Here is a 26,421-nt window from a genome sequence, read left to right as displayed (position 1 = left end):
TCTGTTCTGCACTCTGAGTATTTCCTATCAGCGGCAAATAAACATAGCTAGATCAGTGAAGGGAAGCAGCAATAGAGCAAAGCAATATAAAAGGATGGCTGAGCACTCAAGGCCTTCATTCAGACCAATTAGGTATTCACAGATCTACCTCAACCTCTTCGTAAATGCTCTTGGTCAGGGTCAGGAGAGTCATTAACATAGAGGGCTCAAATATGCCGTGTGAGGCTAAGCTATGCTTGTAAGGAAGAGGGCTGCTCAGAAGCTCTGCACAGAAAGCTGAAAAAGGCTATTTCCTCTGTGGTGGGGAAAACAAGCTGAGGTGTGCCCATTGCTGCACCTGGTACAAAGGTTTAATCAGAACTCCCACCAGCGCTATTGCCCACCATCCAAGTGGAGTTGGAATGAGGCTGCTCATGCCCCCAGCAGTGCTGGCTGTGCTCCCCTTGTTAGCCCAAATGCTGGGACTAGATGTTGCTTGCACCCTTTATAGATACATTGGGTGTAGGGGCACAGAGGGTTGGGGAGCAAGAAAGGCTCCCTGTGGCCTCTCATCACCCTAGTGCACCTCTGCAGTGGGAGGTATACTTGAGCCCCGAGAAAGGAATGGAAAATTAATGTTTTGCACTTGCATAAACACATCATCTGTCATATCATCATAATTAGGGAAAGGGGAGATGTCATTTCTAGTTTCCTTTACTACAGGAATAACAGTTTCTAGTTGCTGCCAGCCTATGCCACAGTGAATGCATTCCAACAAAAGAATGCATATCAATACTGTAGTCTGTACTTACTGCATTGGAGAGTAATAACTTATTTGGTACATCTGACTATGTTTTCCATTAGGCTAAATGTTCAGATAAAACAACTCCAAAAGAGTTTAGTTTGAGAGATTTAAATTTCAATACTTTAAAATAAATATAAAATAAAAATAGCATTTGATCAAAAACCTGATAGGAACCAATTTGATATATATTCATTAGAAAGACTCAGTTGATTAGTACCCATGTTTCCTGCTTCAAACCTTGCCTCAGGAGAAAGCTTACTTGTTGAGCTCATACATGTAATTCAGAACATGTCTAGCTACCACCTTCAACGGTGCAAAGTGGCATGACAATTAGCTTGATGTGATTGTTTTTGAAACTGGAATAAAATATATGGCCTATTAATATTTCAAACATGTTGTGAGGAAATGAAGAATAAACCCTCTGCTCTTTTGTCCAAGTTGATATCCAAAGCTTTCTCTGTGTTAAAACCCAAAGGAATCAGACCCACTCACAAGCAAGACTTTATCACATTAAATGAACCTGTCTCAGTTTTGAATCTAGTTGCAAAACTAGCTCCTGCCTATTATAGATTACATAATTAATGGAAGAAGGTTTTACTTTGACTGATATAAAGATAAAAAAAACCACTTGGGTTTAAGATGCTAATTACCGAGGCTTAATGCTAAAGAAATAACAGTATAATAAAATTATTATTAATAATAATAATTATTATTATTAATAAATTCTGGTGAAGGAGATCTTCTGATTAATTCATGAAGTTCATTTTAGCATTAAAGATGGCATGAAGATACAAAGTAGCAATGTACACAGCCAATTCTACTTTTAGGAGTAAATGTCATACAGGAATAACAATTCTTAGTCTTTATGTAACACTTCACATACAAGACATTATACATACATTATCTAATTAGATAGTAAATCCATTATCTTGTATTTCCTGTTCAATGCTTCTATGAAATCTTGTAGCTTTGTAAAAGTCCACAGTAAGTAGCTTCAGGTCTAATGTGGCCTTTACTCAGGCAAGACTACTAGGGAAGACTCACAGACTGCAGAATGTGGCCTCAATGTCCTCATTTGTTTTGCAGACAATACAAAACCTCCGACGTCTACAATCTAATTTTTGAAAGTGGTATCTGGTAAGGTTAAATGGTCAATCTTCTGTCCCAGTACTGAATATGGAATGCAACACCATTAATTTAGGAGTTTCCCTGTATATTAAAAAGGCAATCATTAATACAGGACTCAGAGGAACAGAGCCCTAAAATTATACTGTCATCATCCTGACTTCATTGCTAAGGTTTTCCATAAGAATATCCCCTACAACAAAAACAATAAAATTCTTCCATTCAATGTGAACAAAATTTAGGCTCTAAGGGATTTTTCTTGAAGGTTCCCTTCATCCTTATAGCTCTTCTCTTTTCAGTTCATACAATCTATCTTATAGTTTCTCACCCTGCTTGCTATTATGCTCTAGTATATGCCTCTTCTACCCCTTTTCATCCATTCACTCAGCCCAGCAATGCTCAACTTTCTCCAAACCAGTGGTGGTGCTACAGTCTCACATCCCTACTGCTAGTGTCAGATGCATTACCTCATTCTCCTGTATAATTTTCTGAAAGTATAATCATAATTATACATTTCGCTACCACCATGCCAACTGGGAGTATGCAGAGGTCTTCCAGGGGGTACTCAACTCATCTAGCTATTGGCCTAGTTTTACAACGGCTACATAACAAGCACTAGTGACGTCAGCACAAACTAAAATGTTATACAATTACTTGTTTATACTGCTCTATACATTATACACAGACATTCAAGTACAATATTTGTATTTCAATTGATTTATTTTATAATTATATGGTAAAAATGGGAAAGTAAACAATTGTTCAGTTTGAGTGTGTCTGTGACACGTTTGTATTTTTATGTCTGTTTTTGTAAGCAAGTAGTTTTTAAGTGAGGTGAAACTTGGGAGTACACAAGACAAATCAGACTCCTGAATGGGGTTCCGTAGTCTGGAAAGGTTGAGAGCCACTGATCTAAAGCATTCTGGCCAATTCCCTGTGTCTCACCAACCCTCTACTCCTGCTTAAAATACATCTCAAAACCCATCTGCCCTACTCTGCCTTTGATCTGACAATCATTGGCCAGTTTCCCATTACAGTGATCTCTTATGAACCCTTCATATCTCTTCTGACAAACACCAAGACACATAACGTTAATCTATATATCCTAGTATCCTTATATATGCACTGATTAGGAGGTCTAAGCATATAACCCTGTGGAACAGTAAATTAAAGAGCCTTCTGGATAAATGTGCAATTTGATAGTATATACCCTCTTGGAAGTCTCATAATGGAAAAAAAGGAGCCCACATCCACAAGTGACCCAATCTGCTCCTCTCTGGGGATATTGTTAGCCTTTCTTGGTCAATAGTATCAAAGGCTACTCCCAGTTCTAAAAGAATTTAAAATGGACGCTTCTCTTCCTCCATCGCCAGATGCAGTATTATAATACAACCATGTGAGCCAGTGGTATGATAGAGCACTTTGCATGTGTCTACACTGCATCTGTGAGGGGGCCTCCCAGTCCAGGTAGACAGACTCATGCTAGCTAAAAATAGGACTGTGGACATTCTGAAGCTCAGGCTTTCAAGCCTAGAGGGTCAGGTGGGTATGAGAGCTGGAGCTTCTGCTAGAGCCAGAACACCCACATTGCTATTTTTAGAGTGCTAGCTTGAATCTGTCTGCCTGGGCTGGAAGACTTGCTCTCAGCTGCAGTATAGACCTATCTTTAAAGACAACACTTTCTATCCACATTGAAGTAGGTAGCCCAGGAAAGTCTATTGAAGTGAAATAAAATTTTGAAACAAATCTGCTTTGCGCATCAGCCAACCAATGATAGAAATGTGCCATTATGTTTCTTGATTGAATTATCCACCCAGAAGAGAATACCACACACACCACTATCTTTGGATCCAACATTGACTAAATCTAGAGTAGTTAGTAAATGTGTGAATTTCTATTCCAAAAGATGCTTTTCCTATTCTAACTACTGATGTTATCAGGAAAGAGCTAAAAGAAGCCTTTGAATAACCTGTGCATTAAACAAGTCTCAATTTTTACTGTCAAGTATGTAGTTTTCATTGAATCATTTTAAACTTTCTTTGAAGACTTAAAGCAAGTATTTTTGTTAAAATAAACACCAATTTGAGCAAGATGAACTTTTTAACTACTGTTTTTAGCAAGCTATTGTTTAAGAAAGACGATTGCTGTTTATTTTCTGCTGATGCTGTTACTGGATTTTCACTGTAGACATTTTCTTCTGAATTTTTTCCACTTTATTATCCTAAGTCTCATCTAAGCTCTTCTTTTATAACCTCTACATACCCCTTTACCAAAGCTAGCAGGGGCATCTCATCTGCTCAATTACTTATTAGTGTTGCTAAAGAATACCATTTCCTCTTGTGGTTGATAAAATATTAATCAACAACAGGAACAGAATGATTTCCCAGTGTGGATGTCTTCTAATGGTAATACATGGAATCTAAGATAGACCTGGAGGTCATGTAATAGCTTCTGAAGGAAGGGAGGGGCTCACAGATAGAAATGACATTGTATACAGAACAGCAAGATTGTATTCAAAGAGCACTGGATAGGTTAATTATTGCTGTTCTGTAGAAAAGAATCACAAATGTCATTACAGGAATGTATGTAAACATTTACTAAGGGAAACAGGATATGATGGAGATAATCATGGGAGACTTTATGTTAATTTATTTTTAAAAACTTAGTGGGACTAAAGAATTTTAAGCTGTAATTTGCCAATTATGTCAGGGTAATATAGGAGGCAGGTTTTTAAAAAATATTACAGAAGTTTTTGAAAGTTGACACACATGCCTGGAATTTTAATAAGTTATTAAAGTGCTTTACTGCCTCACCACAACTTCATCTCATGGTATTTTCATTCCCATTTTTTGGTGTGGGAAAGATGAAAAACGGTGAGGAAATTGAAAAAGAAAAAGGCTACAGCAGAGCTAGAAACTGAACGTTGATTTCCTGATTTACAGCCCCGTGCTCTAACCGCCACCATCCTTCCTCCCCATGTTTATGTAATCTCACACGCAGGAGTTGAAGAGCATTCATATTACTCTATATAATAGATAACTGATGTAAAAAATTACAAGGAATAATGGACTAATCATACGTTATAATACAGAATGCATACGCACAGTAAATTCTCAGCCTTTGGTCTCTGGTTCAGGAGTCACACTGAAAATAACCACACAGAGGAACTTAGCAAAAAATATCAAATCACATTTTTTAAATGCGACTTTTAAAAAAATTTCAGACAGAACTACTGGAACAATAAGAAAGAGGTAGCGAAGGCTATTGGAAGTCTGCTCTTCCCCAAGGAAACAATGTATAAAGTCTGGTTTGGTTTTGACAATACTGTTACTCTACTGGGATGATTTTTTTTTTTTAATATAGACTGTAAGCCCAGAAGGGACTGTCCATCAGGATCATGTCATCTGACCTCCTGAATAACACAGGCCATACAATTCCATGTAGTAATTCCTGCAACCAGCCCAATCATAGCTGACCTAGAACAGACATTCACTCTTAACGCAAAGATTTCAAGTGTTGGAGAGTCCATCACACCCCTTAGTAAGCAGTTCAAATGGTTAATTACCCTCACCATTAAAACCAGGCTTCTTATTTCTAGTCTGAATCTGTCCAGCTTCCAGCGATTGAATCTTCTGATGCTAAAGAGCCCGCTACTAACAGAAATCTTCTCCCCATGTAGGCACTTACAGACAAGGCCGGCTCCAGGCACCAGCGCAGCAATCAGGTGCTTGGGGCAGGACGTCAGGCTCTTAGACGGCAATTTGGCGGCAGGTCCCTCGGTCCCTCTCGGAGGGAAGGACCTGCCGCCAAATTGCCACTGAAGAAGAAAGCGGCATGGTGGAGCTGCCGCCGATCAGGGTCATGGTTTGTTTTTTTCACTGCTTGGGGCAGCAAAAACCCTGGAGCCAGCCCTGCTTACAGATCATGCATGATGTGCTACTAGGGCCAGCTCCAGGCACCAGCCCAGAAAGCGGCTGCTTGGGGCAGCCAACGGTGAGGGGCAGTATGTCCGGGTCTTCAGCGGTGGGTCCCTTACTCCCTCTCGGAGGAAAGGACCAGCCTCTGAATTGCCACCGAAGACTGAAGCGGTGGCGGTAGAGCTGCAGATCGCAGCTTTTTTTTTTTTTTTTTTGTGCTGCTTGGGGTGGCAAAAACCCTGGAGCCAGCCCTGTGTGCTACATAGGAAGACAGTCTCTGTCTGTCAGTGACAGCAAGCTCACACACATGTTCCTCATCAGATTGTTGCCGCTCTGCTTCATCCTTCTCTCCTGCTGTCTGACAGTGCTGCTCCTTGCTTCCTTAGCTCTGCACTCCAAGGGCTTATCCATTCTCATTGGAGCTCTGAATTTCCACCTGCTGCTTTCCTTATTTATTCCCCTCCAGTCTTCCTGGAAATTTCCTACTGCGTATGGAGCTGAGATTCCATTGGATCTTTACAAAATGCCATATAATTTTCAATGGCCCCAAGAAAAGCATCAAAACATCAATATGTAGTTAGGCTACATAGCATTTCTGCCGAAGAGCAAAAGTTGCAAAAGGCTACAGTAGACCCGGGTTACATGCCCTTTTGACCCATTTAGCACTCACTCAGATGTTCCACACAACTGTTATATTAACCAGTTTCACGTACCTTTTCTGATGAGACCCAAAATAGATGAGAACTTCTTTATTAAAAACCTGTTTCCACCCATCAAGAACACCAGTATGCATATGCTACAAAAGTGGTGCACGGACTAGCCTACCCTACCCAAGCTATGTTGAGTCACTCTAGCATGTAGAATGAAGACACTGCAGCATGGGCTACAGCACAGGTAATCAATTATTTTTAGTCAAGGTCCATGTTTCTTGGTCAAGGTATAGTCAAGGTCCAGACTCCACAGAAAAGAAATAATAAATAAATAAATAAATAATAAGGAAATAAAAAGATTTTGAGGTCCGTTCAAAAACACTTGGTGGTCCAGATTTGGCCCGTAGTCTGCCTATTGACTACCCCTGGGCTGCAGCATGGACAGTACAAGCCCAGCACAGACCCTGGGCATAAACTATTGCTAAATGTGCTAGCTGGTCTCAAGCTAGCCTGCGCAGGCTAGCCCAGGCACAGCTTCAGATGACACCCTTGACTCACTGGAGCAACCAGCAGAATTGTGCTATGTATCCACAGAAGCTATTTTTGGATTCTCCAGTTCTGGTGAGGTTAGGAAAGACTGCAGATTAAATTGAAATATTAGAAATTGTGCTGTTCAATGACATGTGTGAGATAAGGCACCTGCATATTCATAAATCAAGAACATCAAATTCCGCTATATAACAGCCACTGATCAAATACGGTGACAGCTGTTTGGGTTTGACAGGAAATGCTGCACATGACCCACCGTTGGAGCAGTGAAGAACAAAGAAAAACAGTGGCTTGCACAACTAAAACTTCAAGCCCTAGGTCACCCAACAAGGCTAATTGTAGAGTTAGGAATAGAACCCTGGTCTCCTGAGTCCCAGTCAAATGCTCAATCCATTTCTCTGCTATTTGAAACAAGATGGGATAATTTATGAGTTAGAGGAAAGATTGAGTTACAACAGATTTTTAGCTTAAGTGAAATAGTGTGTATATCATAACAGAAAACATTTCAAATATATATGGTATACATTCAACAGATTCATTTTATTTACATTTATTCTTTAAAATATTTTGGTATTGAAATAGATTCCCCCCACTCCCAAAAAAGGAACGATCTCCTTGATTGAAATCACAAAGATGCCTTTGTGCGATTTTTATGGTAATAATTTAGGATACAATCTTGTAACGTCAGGTTACCTGCTGCAAGGATGCTGTGCATTGACAGATCCCATTGAGACCTGTAGGACTGGATAGTACTCAGGATATCTTGCAGCTCTGGCTCATAATGAGAAGAAAAATGTGGGTGGTGAGTTATTTTTGATAAGTAGTAATAGGATGAGAAAAAAGTAATATACCAGAAGTTGATACATTACTTGATATGTCAATTGTTGGAGAGTCCCTATATTGAATTTGTACCTACAGCAAACACAATACACAAGATTCTAATATACTGCAATGTTTGCTACATATTTTCAAGCTGATTGTATTGACTTTGTAAACAAGGATTATATGAAAAAATAAAGACTTCTGTACCATATAATATTTACAAAGTGAACAAATCAATCTTAACTGGAAATAAAAACACAATATCACCAGTGTCACAAAAGGAGGAAATAAACTGACCATTTGAAATGAGATCAGTTACTTAAGTTTAGAACTGGGTCACCTAAGAGATGCTCTCTCCCTTGTTGCAATGCAATTGCTGACTTATTTAATTTTAAATATTAGGATAGTTGCCAAGAGCTTGGGAGGAGCAATCCTAGCACGTGTATTTTTTTTCAAAAAAAATCAAAATAAAATAAAGTGAATCCTCATGTCACTACCATGCAGTTGTCAACTTCCCACAGATTGGTTCAGTCAGTGGGTAAAATAGGAAACAGTCCTAAACTTACAGGTCTAAAGCCCCATAGAGACAATTTCTGGCATTATTTGGATGGAAAGCTGTGTTAAGAAAACGCTGTTTAAATTATGCTAAACAGCATAATTTCACCTGAATTTTGGTCCCTGAAACAGACTAGTCAGTTTATATTATAGGCAGAATAAGTAGAAACCTACACTTAAGGTTGCCAGACACTTTCAATTATAAGACCCTGTTTTCAGTTGCTTAATATTTTGCCAAATTTTAAATGGTTTGGGCTGAAGAATTCCAGGCCAGATTTCTTCAGGCTGAAGGTTTTTTTTTTAAGTTTCAACAAAAAATGGAACAGCCTTTTCTGAAATGATGTTCACAGAAAATATGTTGTTTTGTCTATGTTAAAAATATATTCGTACAATTGTTTAACTCAGAATCTCTAGTGCCTCTGTGTTTAAGAACAAAGGCTTGAAATTTGGCTAGGAATCGCATTGGTGTCAGCGAAGTGCCTTCTTTATCCCCAGAAATTCTGTCTAAATTAGGCAAAGTTATAAGCCATGAAAAAAAAACAAACCAACCAAAAAACCCCACAAACCTGCACATGTTCAGTGGAGACTTGTTAGAATTTGGCAGCTAAATTCACTGACAATTCCACCCATATTGAACATGCTCCAGCCCAGGACTGCAAGGACTAAAGAGGTTTCTCCCCAACAATTGCTGCTCTCAGCTGATGCAGGTCACTGTCTTACCAAGCACCAGGCATCAGAACTGAGAGCAGGGAGACAGACAAACAAATGAAGCAGGTGCCCTACAGACATCAGGCTCATATACTACACACATCCCGATTCATTCATTGAGCACCATTCATTCTGTGCACTGAATGAGGTGGGGTACTGTGGAAAAAAGTCAGATTATGTAATTAAAGACTGTATCATTATGAAAAAAACGCTATATGGGAAATCTTAATTTTGGCACTTCCTAATTAGCAAGTGCTTGATTTAGCATTTAAAAAATGTTACTGTTACGTTGCTGTTGTTTTCATGCAATTGTAGATGAGTTGGCTGCCCACATGTGTCCTCTTGTGGTCAAGATGCCTCTGCTCTGCCCTGCCCTATATTCTCCCTCTTCCAGGCCCTTTTACAGAGACTCCACACACATGCTTGTCCAATTGCCTCCCTTATAGGGGTCTGGGTTTATTCAGATGGTAACTCAAAAGTAAAATGCAGAGTTCCAAGGCATGCCTCTTATCCCAGAGCCTGGCTGAGTGAAAGAGTTCCTTCATCTAGTCCTTTTCCTTTTCCCTGAGTTCTTCGGGGTGACCCACCTCTGGTTTGGTTTTCAGCTGTTCTGCTCAGAACTGACTCCCCTGTAGACTTCCAGAGTCAGCTCTCCAAAATGACTGCTTCAGCTCTTTTTAAGGAACTAACAGCTGTTGGTTACCTACCTGTGCCAGGTGGCTCTAATTAGCTCATTTAGCACGCCTGCTCCAGGCTTCAAGCCTTCTGCAGGCAGCTCTATCGCTCCCTCACACTAATATAACAATATATCGTGGACAGGGAAAGAGTGAAGCATTGTGCAAGTCCAAATGGGAGTGACCAAGCTTGGAGGCCTCCATGGACCTCTTCCATAGGGAGAAGAGTAAAACCAGCCAGGAGAAGACTTCAGTCACCTGTCATCATCATTCACTCAACTCTGATACTCCGATTCTGAGGGTAAAATCCTACCCCCAATTAAGTCAAAGGCAAAACTCTCATTGACTTTAGTGGAGCCAAGATTTCACCCTCAACCTATTTCACCACCTGCCATATGTGTGTTACTGTTGGCTGCTGATCCATCTTCATCCTGCCTTTCTCCTACCAGTGGAATACTACAGCTATCCAACTTTGTTTTCGCTACTACCTACCCCCTTCCCTTCATTCCTCCCTACTTTCTCCTCCCTTTGCTCACCTCCCTTATTTTTCCAACAATCCTTCCCTGCTCTCGCTTCAGTCCAGAGAACCCCACTACAACCCTCCTCCCCTCCCCACAAAAAAACCCCGTAAAGTTTGTTATTCAGGTTTTGTTTGTTTGAAGGATGAGCATAAACAGAGTCCCCACTGCAAAATCAGGCCCTAAACAAGCATGAGAAATTACTCCCCCCCCTTTTTTTCTTTAAGAAAACAATTCCAGATTAACCCTAATAAAGAGATGTTACAGTCTTGGGACACAATACATAAGAACATATACACATTGAAACAAATACTTTTTTTTTTAAACAGAGCTAAACTTATTTTCATATTTCATAAAATATAATTTACTCTCATCATGAGACTCTGTTTCAAGTGTCTGCTAAGAGCAGAAGTTACTCCTAAAATGTACATCCATGAATAGAGAGGTTTATACTGAAATCACTAAGATTCTTACCTATCAGTAATGTGAACAAGAGAACTATAAAGCATTATATATTTGCTCTAATTGCTTTCTCTACTTTTCTAAATAAGAAATTAAGTCTCACAGAATATAGATATAGATATAGTTTTATATCTACACACTATCTGGACAACATCTTTTCTTGGTGCTGCTCAGTTAAATTTTAGCACTAGCATTGTTTACAGCGTTAGTAAGTTTCTATTATCTATATTGAGACTAGAGCTGGTATCTCTAAATCTGCTCTTTCATGTGCCCAATTACTCTTAGATAACTTATTTTTCTATGTAAAATAGACCTCAATGAAGGCATCCTACACATTGCACAGACAATAACGTGTATATAAAAAAAGGAGTGTTTTAGTACTAAGTGAACAATTTGTCATAAGCAGAGTGCTGTATTTAATATTCAGATCAAGGCATCCTGTCTCATCCCAGCAAACTCCTTTGACAAAAGCCATCCAATGTCTGCCAGCAGTATCGAGTCCAGCTGAGGACAAATTTCAATATGAACCTGAAATCAATTTGCCATCAAATTTTCATGCATCTCCCAGACTATCTGTGGCATTTTAATTACAAGCACTCTAGGCGGGGGGTACTACAGATATTGACACTTAGCTCCTACAATAAACTTTATTGGCAACCTCTGCCTGAATGTGGTACTCAACTAGAATAACAAGAAATATATGAGGATATGCAAACAGTAACATGGTATAATCGATTCATAATCTTTTGCTCCAACTGGCGGACATCTCTACTACAGAAACTTTTTTTAGGCTTAAAATAACTGCTTTTGGAAAGAAAATTCAGTTTTAAAATGAACCAGTACAAGACCTCAAGTCTTTTTCAACATGTACAAAGTATCTCATTTGTTCTTTTCTAGTTTTGTTTGGCTGTGTAGATATACAACATTTAAATTAATCTGAAAAGGTTCTTCAAACCATTACTAAACTGTTTAGTTTAACTGGACTACAACTGGTGCTGACAGAGTGGGAGATTACAGAGCCGGTGAATAACTTTACATTATATCTAGCATCATTCCTCTTTTGAAGTTTTTTCTGCACAGATTATAAAAGACTGTAAATCTTAATAATTAAGAATCTAAAATGGAAGGGAAGCCAGTGATATGCTAAAGTAATGCAAGATTTGGTGCTTTCTAGATAAAGACATCCAGGGGGGAACACATGTACTCATGGTGTCCTCTTATTGAGCATACTGAGGGCAAGGTTGCTTGAGAGCTAATTTTCCACATTATGAAAAGTTTAGGAGAATGAAAGATTTATAAAAGAGACATTTAGAGAGGTCACCATGCCAAGAGAAGGCGGGTTTGGAGTGCAGAGTGTACAAGATACATGGACAGAAGAAAAAGAAGGCGAGGTCACCCAGGAGAGATGACAAACTTTGAAATAAAATTGTCAAAAGAATCCTCTGGTTTCAATGTGAGGCTGAATGTTGTGACAATATAAAATGTTGAGAAGGAAAGAAAATGTAACATCAGCATATATCATATTGTACCCTGACACTAGAAGGGAGGGAGTGTGGAAGAGGGGAGACACTGATAATAGAAGAGTATTTGATATTTAAAACTGTGGAGTGCTTGAGGTTTGCTATTTCCTATGCCACAGGATAGGAGACAACAACTGTTGATAAGCTGCTTACAGGAGATCTGAAAGTGCTTGGATTATTAGTTCACACTGAAATCCTACCAGATACTACAGTTGTGAGATGCCAGAAGCCCTAATAAGTCGACTTGTAAGATTAGGAAGTGAGTTAAAAACAAACTAGTTTGGGATAGTTGTTGCACGTCTCCAACAAAGCACGAGAAGGGTGTGACCTGTAAATCAGTACTATATTAACATGAACTAGGCACCTTTTACAAAGCACCAGCACGATCTAAACAGGGTAGATAGAGCACAGCATGTAAGAGCACTTTACAACTCAGACCTCTCTGGTATGCTTTGTTGTACCATGTAGACAAGCCCCAAGGCCTTAGAACAGACAGCAGCATTCCCAATCTTGTGGCCCATAAGTGGCATTCATCTTAACATATGAAATCCAGAGTATAGTCTATAACCTATGAGGACTGATATCTAAATTAATGGATATAAGCACCGGTTTTCCACTGGACAATAGCGCGTAACATCAAACACGGGCTCCACTGCACATTTCCTTTAATATAATAATTCAAACGTGTGCCACAGTGCTGAGTGTATAACTATATATTGAGAAATAAACTACAAAAGAAATTCTACAAGAATTATTGATGATGACTTTATTTCACACATAGTAGTTAAAAAGTGGTGCCTCAATAGGACAATATTTAATAATGCCAATTGTTCCCAGCTAGACACCCCAAAACAGACATATTTCTAGTGAAAATAGCTACATCGTACTTTTCTTAATTGATGTACAGAAATTCCAAGTTGTAATAAGGGAGTCGTGGTTCAGTGGTTAGAGTAGAGGACTTTCGGCCAGGACTTCTGAGGTATGTTCCTCTTTCTGTCAATGACCTGAATGCTGATTAGGGAAGTCAGTTAACCTCTCTGTGCCTCCATGTACTCACCTGTGAAATGAGTATACTACATCCATCAAAAAGGGTTCTTATGAGATTTAATTAAATGTTTGTAAAGCACTTTGAGAATCTCACATCAAAGGTGTCACACAAATACAAAGTAATTTAATCCCACTATTAATCCCATTTGATGTGTAGGATAGACAGTACCTTCTAATGTTCTCTTTATTGAAACCAACAGGAGGTCCTGCTTAAAAAATGAGGGCACCTCATTGCCCAAGTTTTTAATGTTTATACTTGAACTGAATTTTTATCATCATACAATAGTGAAACCTACAACTTCCAAGTTCAGAGGAAGCATAAAAAATGTGATCTACTTTGTACTGTAGTTAGATACTTTCATATTGCTTATTGTATGTTAATCTTCAATTGACTATGCTCAGCAAATTTGACAACACTATGGTTTTCTAGTAAAGCCAAAAGAAATCCACATCTGCTCCCTTCTAGACAGGACTCCTCCTTAAGAGAAATCACAAATGTTCCCCAGACTTCACATTTACAGGCACACTATTAATTTGTGAATGACAACCAAGCCACAATGCCCCCTGGTGGCTATTAAAATCAGTGACATGAAAATGCTAATTCTTTGAATGTATCTTAGGAACTCAATTCATCTTAAAACTAAAATATTTTCAGTGTCTTTATAAATAAATCATATATTGATATATAAAATAAACAAACACACGTGACGAGCTGTATTACCTAGTTGTGTGTACACATTTGTGCATGTGTATGCCTATAACATTACACACATCATATAAAAAAGTCTTTTAAAAAAAAATCCCGGCAGTTAACATGAGGGCTAAACATTTGCATCATTCTAGGTTACTTGATGAAAAAATATATATAAAATCATAGTTAGCTGTAACTCCCTCTGGAGAAGTTATGTGACGAACAATATTCCTTAAATTTATAACTCTGCTAGACACTAAAAATCATGGACTGAAAAAAGATACAGGATTTATGACTTATAACAACAATCTAACTCACTAATCCCCTCTTTTTTTACCTATGAATGCAGAGGAGTTAACGGGCTCATTGAATGGTCTCTTATAATATGTTTTAATTACTTATACAAAACAAACAAAATCTGTTCCACCTTGCATTTAGCCGAGTACCTTTCCCAGACCTGAAGAAGAGCTCTGTGTGGCTCAGAGCTTGTCTCTGTTACCAACAGAATTTGGTCCACTAAAAGATATTACCTCACCTACCTTGTGACACAAACTATTTTCTTTTAATTTCAGATAACAAAGGGTCAACATTTTAATTTCAGGGAAAGGTTTCACATTCTGAATGTTACGCTTAGTAGCTGAATTCTGAAAATCCAAAATGCAGAACAAAACAAGTCAGTGTATACAGATATTGAGCATTTTTCAGCTAATACCACATTGACACAAGCTGGTCATAAGCTCTGAAACTAGACACTGAGGATGAGATCCTTCCATCTAATCTGTGATGTGGAACTCAGATAGTGGCCTATATAATGCATTATCTTGGCTCTCAAAGTACAAACAGGGATTCTAAACTTTATTTAAACCAGCCTCTGGATCCATACCATGTAAATAACTTGGCTAGCAGATTTCAAAAGCAGCTCCTGTTTGGCCAACATGTACTTCTGATTATTTTAAGATTATTCAAGATAGTTAAATCCAAAGCTGACTGTGAAGAGATATAGAGGGATTTCACAAAACTTTGTGACTGAGCAACAAACTGGCAGATGAAATTCAACAATAAGTGCAAAGTAACGCACACTGGAGAAAAAAAAATCCCAACTACATATATATAATGATGGGTTTTAAACTAGCTGCAACCATTTAAGGAAGAGATTTTAGAGTCATCATCTCTGACAATGTTAGCTCAATGTGCAATAGCAGTCAAAAAGGCTAACAGAATGTTGGGAACTATTAGGAAAGGGATAGAAAATAAGACAGAAAATACAATGCCACTATATAAATCCTTAGTACGACCACACCTTGTCCAGTTCTGGTTACCCCATCTCAAAACAGATATAGTAAAACTGGAAAAGAGAATCAAGTATTCTATATCAGGAGAGAGACTAAAAAGATTAGAGCTGTTCAGTTTAGAAAACAGACGAGAAAAGGAGGATATCATAAAGGTCTGTGAAATAATGAATGGTGTGGAAAAAGTGAAGAGAAATGTTATTTACCCTATTCCACAATACAAAAATCACAATATTAATAGATGACAGGTTTAATACAATCAGGAAGAACTCCTTTTTCACACAGTGAACAGTTAACCTGTAGAACTCATTACCCTGAGATTTTATGATGGCCAAAAATGTAACTGGATTCAAAAAAGTACTAGATCAGTTCATGGAGCACAGATGCTTCAATGGCTACAGGCCAGGATGATTAGGGATTCCACCCAATGCTCAGAGTGACCCCAAATCTCTGACTGCTAGAAGTCTGGAAGGAAAGACTAAGTGAATCACACCAACTCCCCTGTTCTGTGCACTGACCCTGAAACTCTCTTACTGGCCACTGTCAGAGACAGGATATTGGAGCTAGATGGACCATTGGTCTGGCCCAGTATAGCGGTTCTTACGTTCTTATGATTGGTTTTGTTTTAGAGCAATGTACATGCAATTCGGAATCTCATCTCCTTAAATGATGGTCACTTTCAGTGACAAAGTTATTTGATTTAGTTTTTAGATAGAATCACTCATACATGGTAGTCTGGAGTGAACGAGCAAGTAGTACTATCGCAAATATTAGCGCTAAAGAACATGTCATTTAAGACATTCCCTGAAAGATAAAAGTTTCATAAAAATCACAAAATTAAGTTTGGGGTTGGCAACAGACAATTCTGCCATGTGCGTCACGACACACACACACACACACACAGAGAAATGCTTAGTTAATGTTTGTACTGTGTTCTGACGCTGTAAGGTGCCCAAGTATTATCATCATCATCATCATCATCGTGTTTTGCAAATCAGCACTGAAACTTTAAATGAACCTGACTATAAACACATTGAAACATACATTAAAATTCACTTGATATTACCTTTGTAAGCTTTAGACTGCTGGGGCAGACAAAAAAGGGCTTCACGGAGGTGATTTGCACCACTACTGCCACTGTATTTGAGAGACTTATTTTGCATTTGGATTGTGAAATCTATCCAGCAGTCAGAGAGTGCAGCAAGACACATGTTGCTGGCAGATTCATTTCTACCACCCTAATCATGTGTCATATCCACATATAATGGGAATATTTGCATGAGGATTTCACTGAAAGTAAAATGTAACCCTAATATATTTAGTTTGAGCACTGGGGAACCCTGATGGCCTAAGGAAAGTCATTAGTCAGTCACTGTACAGTTTTCCACATTAGGTAATATAGTAATGAGGGCACCACAGTCAGACTCAGATTACCCTCCAATGCATCAGAACCAGGGCATTTGCCCTGCAAAACATGAGAAAGAAAAATTGAAGAGATGAAGGAAATTAAATGAGAAAAAATATTAATGCTATATTAAGGTTTCACGGTTAAAATCGCTACAAACAAGGAAATAAAGTTTCAACAGAAGAAATATCTACATAATGATTCACCGACGTATTATTTTCTATTCCTGTTTTCTTCATTAAATGTGGTTCAACACATTCCTCTTTACACTGTAAAATGTATACTATAAACAGACAGTACATGAAACTTGGCAGAGTTAATATTGCTGGGAAAGCTTTGAGTTTTGCATGCCTCCACTTTTTTGAGCGGTTAGCCATACAACATCTTGCAAAATGCATTAGTACTTTTTCTTTGCACTCTATACAAATTTTAATGAATTCTTCATGAAAGTCTATATACATTTTTATTGTTACCAAGAGAAGTTAATTACTGAATGAATAGCAAGCCAGAAATCTAACCCATTAGGGCAAAAATCATAGTTTTGCCTGATGGAATTATTAAGTAGTTTCATCTCTTTCTTAGAAGGCTAAAAATCGTACTTAGCATTCTGTTTTGGATAAATCTGAGCCATGCCTTCATTATGGTTGTTGCAAAGGAAAAGAGATGGCGATACAAAGGATAAAGATTTATTTCTGAGTGCAGTATCTTTCTGAGTATTTCCACACAATCCTGCAGTACATCTTAAACACAGGAAACCAGAAACTGTAGATTTGTTCCCTAGTTCATGTATTTCACTCAACTATGAATCCCCCTTCATTTATCAAATAAATTAATGAGCTCTAGAAAAAGCTGCATATAGATATAATCTGCTCTGCGGTCAGTTTTGGGACTTTAATTGCCCCCAGGAATGGCCGTCTTTGTCCTTTCCACTTGTTAAATTTTCGAACAAGCACCTATGTGCTTTTTCCCATGCTGCCCCTCACATTTGGGAAGAACTTTCCATAAACCTCTGCAAATCCACTTAATAGTTCTCCTTCAAGTCTCTCCTTTTGCAGTGATGCCTACAAAAAACTTGACAAAGGCTAGGCCAGTGATATGGTGAGACCACTGCCAGCCTTGCTGACCCATATTGTCTCACCGTTTCCTTGTACTCCCCTATCTGTCTGTATCCATCTGTTGTCTCTGGTCTTATCCTTAGATTATGAAGTCTTTGGGACAGGGAACATATTTTTGTTTTGTCTGTACAGTGCTTAGCACAGCAGACTCCTGAGCCATTACTCGGGCTTCTAGGCACTATGGCAATACAAATAATAAATAATAATATATGCCCAGATTCTGTGGATCTTAGTAAGTCTCAATGCTATGGATTTTTCAGTGTAGCTGCCACCAAATATAAATAGCACCACGTTGAAAACAATCCAACAACTAATGAAATACCAAAATTGAATTTGACTTAATTTTCAAATGAATTTGTCTTGTAGTTCTCTCCAGTGAAAAGGGCAAGCATAGAATATTGGATAGGATGTGTCAGAAAGAAAAAAATACTCCATCATTTTAACTTAATGTTTTCCCAAGAAATATTTGGAGTTAGATTCTACTTTACATTGGCCAGATCTTTACCTCTGAGGTTCTGAGAACCCTCAAATCCCACATAGTTTTAGCCTTTGCCAGGATCAGGCCCTTTGTTACACAGCTCCTCTCTCTACGGGACCAAAATCTGCTCCTCCTGCTCAGACTCAACCCTCTCACATGATTTCTGCACTGTGGGGTTACATACTTCTTACTTTGTCTGGCAGGTACTTGTTCTCCATAGATTCTAGGACCTGAGGACGTTTTGATGTTGTGTGAATGATATCCCCCTCTAGGTGAAAATTACACTGGCTGAATTTTGACCAAAACACATTGTTTTTGACCAGCTCTAGTAATAAGCTTTCATTCTAACCATATAGTATATATACAAATATTTAAAATAAACATTTACTCTTCACAGATATTCATGGATGGTAATATAAGCAGTGTGGGCTAGTGCATAAAACACTATAGTCAGGAGGCCTGGGTTTTAGTCTTGTCTCTGCCACTTGCTGGTTGATTGTGGGAAACTCAGTCTCTCTGTGCCTCAGTTTCCCATCCTATATTTTGTCTGGTCTCTTTAGATAAGCTTATTACTTAGCAGAAAGGTCCCTGATCATATTTGGAAGCTGGAGGTGCTCCTACAATACAAGTGATAATTGTTTTTGAATCTATCTTCTTAAAATTTTAACTGACACATCTAGAGAACTCACAGAATTTAAGATAAACACAATGGGTTGGATTCAGCCTAGTCAAAACGTAGGTGGTGATTACCCAAGGGAAACAATAGGATGCATAAAGCCTTCTCTCCTCACCCAATCTGCTTTTTCTTTTGTCTCCTGCATAAGGGTCCCATAACGGCTCAGAAGAGCACAAAGAATGCCCACAGTACTCAAAAGGAGAGTGGGGATGAGGAAGGGCCAAATCATCTCGCTACCTCTCATCTCACAACAAAGCATGGCAGATGCAGTGGTGTCAGTAAGCTACACTTCCTGACATGGCATCTCTGCAGGCGTGTTCCCTCTGAGGGCCAGGAACCTCAGAAAGGAAATCTTCCTCCAAGCTCTAACCTGGGGCAGTCAGACTCCATGCTACATCTCATGCTGTGCTGTCCCTTAATAGCACAATTCAGAACTCTGAAGAGGTCACAGAAGCATTTTGATTTGTAACATCAACCTCTCAGTGAAACAATTGGGCAAACCACAGGCCAATCCCCCTCTGGAATTTTCCCTGGCTTTTCCTAAGTGAAGATGCCATTTTTTCCTATGGTTCACAGCAAGGTTAAAAACACAAACTGTAGCACAAATCAGAGCCAAGAGCATATCTTCAATCAAATTTTTTTTTATTGATACAGATTCGGTTTGGAGGAAACAACCATTTTTTCCTCTTCAGATTTACCTAGATACCTTTGTTTTCATATCATGTCCTTCAACGTGGTATCTGGCATGGTTCTTCACAGGCATGTAAGGGGAGTATCTTCCCTTGATCTCCAAGAACTTTCTCAAGTATGCTCAGGACCAAAAAATCATCACCACACCTCCCAGGGGACATGGTGGAGCTCGCAATGGGCTGGTTCAATAAAGCCATAAACTTGGGATCCCAAGGTTGAAAATTTCTCCCTGTTTAATAGATCCATATAGTACAGTATTAATGTGAAGTCACATCATTCTTTTCTGGAAAAGGCCTGATCACCCATGATATATGCACGCCTGCAGATAAGGGTCTCATAACCTTAATTTTTTAGGCCAAGACTAAGTCATCCCTAACCTTCTAGAAGTCCGTGCCAACATAGTGAAGAACAAGAAATTTGAGACTCAAAAGTAAGAACAAAGTGTTGATCTAACTACCTACACCAAGACTTAAATTTGTATCCTCATGAAGTGAGGATCTAGATGACTAATGTATTAATCCATTACGCAACTTTGGAAACCCAAGAGACAATGGATTTCAAATGAAAGTAAAAAAAGACTTGGAAGACGTTTTAAAAAAATACAAAGAAAAAGTACTCCACTATGCTACTAACACCTTTGTAGTAGCACAATACCTGGGGCGGGAGGCTCTTAATTAAAAAGTAAAGCGGCATCCATCAATAGAATTCTTGCCATCCTCAAGGTACCGCTTCCCTCACGCATTATCTTCTGATTTAAATTAATGTACCCCACACAGCTCCCAGCCAGTTAAGAGCCACCCTTAATTTAACATCCTCCTGTAGAAGAAAATTAGGACTACCCATGTAACCATTAGAGAGAGTTTTAAAATTAAAAGGGACGTACTTGCCTACACAGAGAAATTTTGTCTTACCTGCCCATTTTTCTTGTTTGAGAAAGGCATATCCACTGACTCTTGTACTTGAGTCCAGTCTCTTTCCATGTAGAAAGTGGGAGATCTCAGCCTCTCTTTTCCTCTTCTAGATATTTTCCAGAAATAACACAACTATACCAGTAATACCCAAACTAAACACAAACAGATGGTAGTATATATAAGCAATATACAAACCAGTCCATCAGTAGAGGAAAGTATCTAGCTCAGGACTGAGTTTTGTTCTTTGTGTCCCATATCCCTCATAGAGCTGGTGGAGGTCAGATCAGTGCAGTTACCTGTCTCTCTTTCCTCATTGATAAAAGTATGACAAAATGTCCCTTTTCTCCAGAGAGTAGGCAATATCTGAAAAAGAGGAACAGGAAGATGGGGATATGCCTAGGAAAATAATGTGGTAGTTAAGGAGAAACATGGCATACACAGCCTTCCAGCTGAAACGTGTGTGTCCATTTTGCAATGGCTAGTGAACAGCGGCATTGGACCAATTTGTAGAGTGGGGGTGCTGAAAGCCATTGAACAAAACTAAAAACCCTGTATATGATGGAAACTATTTCAAGACAGGGGATGCTGCTGCACCCCCAATCCCCTAGTTCCAGCACCCCTGAAAATGAATGTATGTGCGCTGGGCCTGGTTGCAGCTGTAACCATCTCTGTGTTCCTCTTTGGGATGAATAAGGTTCCTAGAGAAGATTATGGCTGTGCTGAATGAATTCCCAAGGGATGACACTGAGACTTTGTTAACATTATTGATAGAGTATATAGGAAACGTACATCTTAGTATGGAGCCTTTCTTGCTGAAAGAAGGGTACTGAAGAGGGAGTCAGAATACTCCAACTTTCAAATTGCTCCTTATTCATGAGTCAAGCTGTTAGGTCCAGGGTTTTTGGATGTTACCACCATAGAGGTCCTTGAGATAGAAAATCTGTGTAGGGCTGGGGAGAAACATGAAATCAGTGATCCCGTTGCTGGGGAGACCAACGCCAAGGACCAAGGTCATCTGGACCATAATGGGTCACGATAATCACTTTAATCTCTGTTCTACTTTACCTTCTAAGTCACTTTGGAAAGCATAGGAATTGGAGAGAAAGATGTTAAAAGACATTATCCTATCTCCTTTTTCGGGAAGGATAAGAACCAGGAGCCACAAAGGCCAGAGAAAGATAAAATTTTGAAAAAAGTCACAATCAGTGGGCCGAAAAGTTGCAGAAAGGTCATGGAGGATGAAGGTGGAGTACAGGCCCTAAAACATATCCAGGAACAGTTTGTTAGAGACCTTAGTGAGACTGTTTTTCTTGGGCAAAAAAAAAGTTGAGGCTAGATTGGAAGGAATATAGGACGGAAGGCAGATACAAGTTTGAGGCAGCAGTTGTAAACCACACATCTGATAAGTTTAAAGATGAGGGGAAGAAGGGAGATAGGCGGTAGTTGGAGAGGCAGGTTGAAACTGTGCTTACTCCTAGGAGAAAGCATAGTTCAGTAAAAGAAGACATTTTCAAATCAGACTGTCCAACACTAAAGTTGACAGCTGCACTGAAGTGTCTGCCTTAGCCTCAAAGGTTTCTTTCTCACACAGTCATCACCCCTAGAGTCCTGTATGTGGGAAATGAAAACTGCAATGATCTACGGTATAGATCTGACACATCAAAGAGTGAACGAAAAGCAAGATTCTCTCGCAAAGACAGATCAGAAGTCAGACCGCTGTAAGCCCTTTGCCACAACTTGAGATTCGGGTTGAAAACTTGGGGGACTTCACATCTGGTCTGGAAGATAGTGTGAATGCTTGATGAAAGATATTAAAATATGTATATTTAAAAACTGATGAGCTGAAAAGAGGCAGTGCATTAAAAATCTAAATCTTGATGTCACTTCTGAAAGAGCGGAGACAGCCTACATTCCTTTTTACTCCCCTGAATGCTGAATTACAGAGATTTGATTCCTCTATGAGCTCTGTTAATTTTTTATTTGCATGGAGACATCATAGAACAACTTTTTCTACATTAGTGTTGCAGACAGCATTCATGCCTGAGAACTATAGGGAAGAAACTTGCAATTTTCCGGAAAGTAACTGCAATTCCAGGGTAGGGATATTTCTTCTCTATATAGCAGCACTCATTAGAATTGCTTTTAAATAAACAAACTGACCAGCACTGAGAAAATACATTTCTGTTCCCCGTGAGGTTCACATTTGTTCACCACATCCCAATATATTTTTCGGAGTAGCTGCTTTCCAGGATAGAGTCCCCTATTTTTGTTCCTAGATGTATATGTTTGCATTTAGTCATATTAAGACACACATTCTTTGCTTGCTCCCAGTTTACCAAATGATGCAGATAGCTCTGAATCAGTGACCTGTCCTCTTTATTATTTCCCCCTTCCCCTATGGTAATAAGGTCTCATAAGCATTCATAAGGTGTCGTCTTTTTCCCATGCAACATTTCGAAGATAATAGTGCTACAATCCTGCCTTAATTTCATACATTTTTGGGTGGGGGAGCTAAAATTCAGAAAATATTGGTGAAATCCTGGCTCAACTGATTTCAAAGGAAAAAACTCCAATTGACTTCAGCAGGTTTTTACCCATTGATTCCACCATGTGACCAAACAGCACAAATGAGGCTAAAACTTCCCAGTGAACTGGGAAGAGTGTTTTCCAAGGTACGCTCTGGTTGGTATCTTTTGGCCCCAAAGATTCTGTGCCTCCTTGAGACACAAACCCAAAGCAGAGATTAAGGTTGTTTTCAAAAGTTTTCTTATATTGCAGAAATTCCATCCTCTTCTCTCCCCCCCTCCCCACCTTATGGTTGATTTACAGACATTTCAGCATAAATAGTTAAAAGATAATAATGTAGTAAAGATAATTGCATCTTAATGATACTATATTTAAACAAAGCCACTCACCATCGTAGGCATAGGATATCTACATCATAAGTCAGTTTTATTATATCATAATTTTCTTTATATGCTATTGTCCTGCCATACTGAAAAAAGGATAGGAGACTTTTGACATGGTATTAGTCAGGCCACAACTTTATTATAAGATGTCTGAGACTACCCATCAGATAAAAAGGTGTACAGTGCAGGTAACTCCATAGTCATTCTATAATTACGGGGGGGAGACTTCTGCCAGTTCACCCTCTTTTTCCATCCAGGTTCCTCCACAGCCAATCCATTGATGGGAACTCACCATTCCCCCCACCCGCCTTGTAGGAGGGTTAAGGTGGATGAATAAGAAAGGGAGAGTGGCTTCCTGCAATACCAACCTCCCTCCCATTCCATTTTTTTAACGAAAATCTCCTTTTAAGTCCTTTTACAAGCCACTTATCCAGTCACTGTATACCTTCCCTACTGAGTACATGCACTGGACATCTGCCCCACCTTATATAATGAGTTGCAATATACAACCTACCGCCCTTCACGCCATGCATGAACAAAGCCCTTCCTGAACCTGCTGTGAGGAAGGCAAAAAAAAAACCCAACTCCAACTAGGCCAATCTGGTGGTAAGGGAAAAATTCCTTCCCAGTCCCCCTAAACAAGGGCGGCTGGTGCAATGCCCACAGCAGGTCTTGACCAAACCTGCTATTTCACCACCTAAAGGGGAGGGAGGATGGGTGCTGCCTCAGCCTGCTCTGGGCAAAAGTGGGTATCATGCAGAGGGCTGCCCCTTTAAAGCCCTTCCACCCATCCGGTTCCCAGGGGATGAGTCAGCATTGCCATGCTGGCCCCTTGTCTCCTTTTGCAGTAGTTTTCCTCTCTCCCCCTCCACCCACAACCATAAAGCACTGTTCTCCTCATTTAGCCAACCAGACAAATGCTCCCCTTCCCGCCGCTTAAAGGGGGTGCGGTCATTGTTTTCAGTTTGCAGACACTGATGCAACCTCTGAGATGGGGGTGTCTTTGCTATATTTAAGGAGCATTCCTTAGAATCATAGAAATGTAGGACTGGAAGTGACCTCAATAAATTTAGTCTGGGCCCCTGTACTCGAGGCAGGACTAAGTAATAACTAGACCTTTTTCTATTATCAGTTGTGGTTACTGATGGTTTGTTTTTTTCAAGTCCAGCTGTTGATAGTGAGCCTTAATATTTCTGTATCATATGAGAAATGTTAACTAAAACTGAAAAATAGACAAAAAATCAGTTTGATATAGCCATTTAGTGTAAAGATAAAAAGAACTAGAAATGGTTTCTAATAAACTAATATTGGCCTCCCTGGAGGGTTAATTATGTCATTCTGTACATTAAGGAGACTAGTATCAGAGGGGTAGCCGTTAAGGAGACTGTAAATTGTCTATTTCAACAGATGTTCTCTTAAAAGAATGGCTTATTTGGGATAGGTCTTTGCCAAAGTTTACCCCCACTAGAATATACAAATTCATATCCTCTAACTCAGGGGTAGGCAATCTGTGGCACGCGAGCTGATTTTCAGTGGTACTCACACTGCCTGGGTCCTGGCCACCTGTTCGGGGAGCTCCGCATTTTAATTTAATTTTAAATGAAGCTTCTTAAAACATTTTTAAAATCTTATTTATTTTACATAAAACAATAGTTTAGTTATATATTATAGACTTATAGAAAGAGACCTTCTAAAAACGCTGAAATGTATTACTGGCACGTGAAACCTTAAATTGGAGTGAATAAATGAAGACTCGGCACATCACTTCTGAAAGGTTGCCAGCCCCTGTTCTAACTATAGACTCACATATTATAAACTCTTTATTCACAATAAGCCATCCACTATCAGCTAGTTTAATAATTATATGTAAGATATTGTGAACCACTGAAGATATTTACATGCTTCTCAATGGTTAGTTCAATCACATCGTTAGTTCAATGTATGTTCATCGGTCAGCTACACTGGTTAGTTTACATGCTTCTCAGTGTCAACGCTAGCCACAGTGAAATCATGGTCACACCTGAGTGAAAAGTGGTTTCAGTGAATCCTCATTTAGTGCCTGTGATTTGTTGATCTTTGCCGAACTGCCAAGTTTCTACCCTATGCTCCTCTGATGCCGACTAATACTTCTCCTGTCCTCCTTGCGCTGGGGTCTCACATTTCTAAAATGCAGTTTGTAAACCATGTGAATTTTCTTTTCAGGTATCAGAGCACAACAAATGTTGCTGGAGCTTTGTGAAACTCAGAAGTTTTACTTTGCAGGATTTCGTTTCAGATTAGTTTATATACACAGTTTTACCTTGAGTAAAACCACCCAAAAACCTGACAAGTTAACTCTGCATAAAAAATGAGTTATTTCCCCCTCTACCGGTTTCCAACCAAAATCATACATTGGCCCAGGCATATGGAAGGTGCACAAAGCTAGATATACCTTTTGGTAACCTGGTCTGAGTATTCATGAATATTTGCTTTAAAAAACCAAACTAAATAAATCTGCTTTGGCTTTGTGAAAAAATTATTCTAGATAAGTTCACTGGAAAGAAAGTTCAAAGATTTTAAATTTTATGCAAATATAGAAATGTTCCTGTAAATCAAATGCTGGACATGTAAACATGAGTATTCACATCAAATATTTGATTTTAAATGTTGGCCTCATCCAGTCAGGAAACAGAAATATGTGAGCTAAGTGTCCAATCAAAATTAACCAAAAAGAACCAGAATTTTGGATATCCGATCTTTACGACAAATTTCTCACAAGTAAAAACAGACCAAAGATTATTCCAAGAAATCATTCAACAGATAAATTTGAATACATTGCAAGTCAAGTATTCCATCCAAAATCAATCATTTTATTGGAAGTCAAGTTTTAGTTGCTAGTGATGTTTCTGATTAGTTAAATTCTCAGTCATTCCAAAGTCTGATATGC

General features: G+C 39.0%; 1 protein-coding gene across 6 annotated transcripts in view; it reads right to left on the bottom strand.

Moving 5' to 3' along the window:
- The window catches only part of WWOX (WW domain containing oxidoreductase), a 660,294-nt gene that overhangs the window by 415,928 nt on the left and 217,945 nt on the right, over positions 1 to 26,421 (bottom strand). Inside the window, exon 9 of one of the 6 annotated variants that reach the window (XM_075073776.1) lies at positions 13,294 to 13,341. The exons of the other annotated variants lie outside the window; for them this stretch is intronic. Within the exon in view, the coding sequence (XP_074929877.1) occupies positions 13,309 to 13,341 (33 nt within the window). The 3' untranslated portion in view covers positions 13,294 to 13,308. Of the gene's footprint in view, positions 1 to 13,293; positions 13,342 to 26,421 lie in introns of those variants that run through there. 6 annotated transcript variants of the gene reach the window in all.

Source organism: Chelonoidis abingdonii, chromosome 19 (genome assembly GCF_003597395.2).
Source record: "Chelonoidis abingdonii isolate Lonesome George chromosome 19, CheloAbing_2.0, whole genome shotgun sequence".
Lineage (NCBI taxonomy): Eukaryota > Metazoa > Chordata > Testudines > Testudinidae > Chelonoidis > Chelonoidis abingdonii.
The sequence above is the reverse complement of the archived record's forward strand: the minus strand, read 5'-3'. Positions and strand labels throughout refer to the sequence as shown.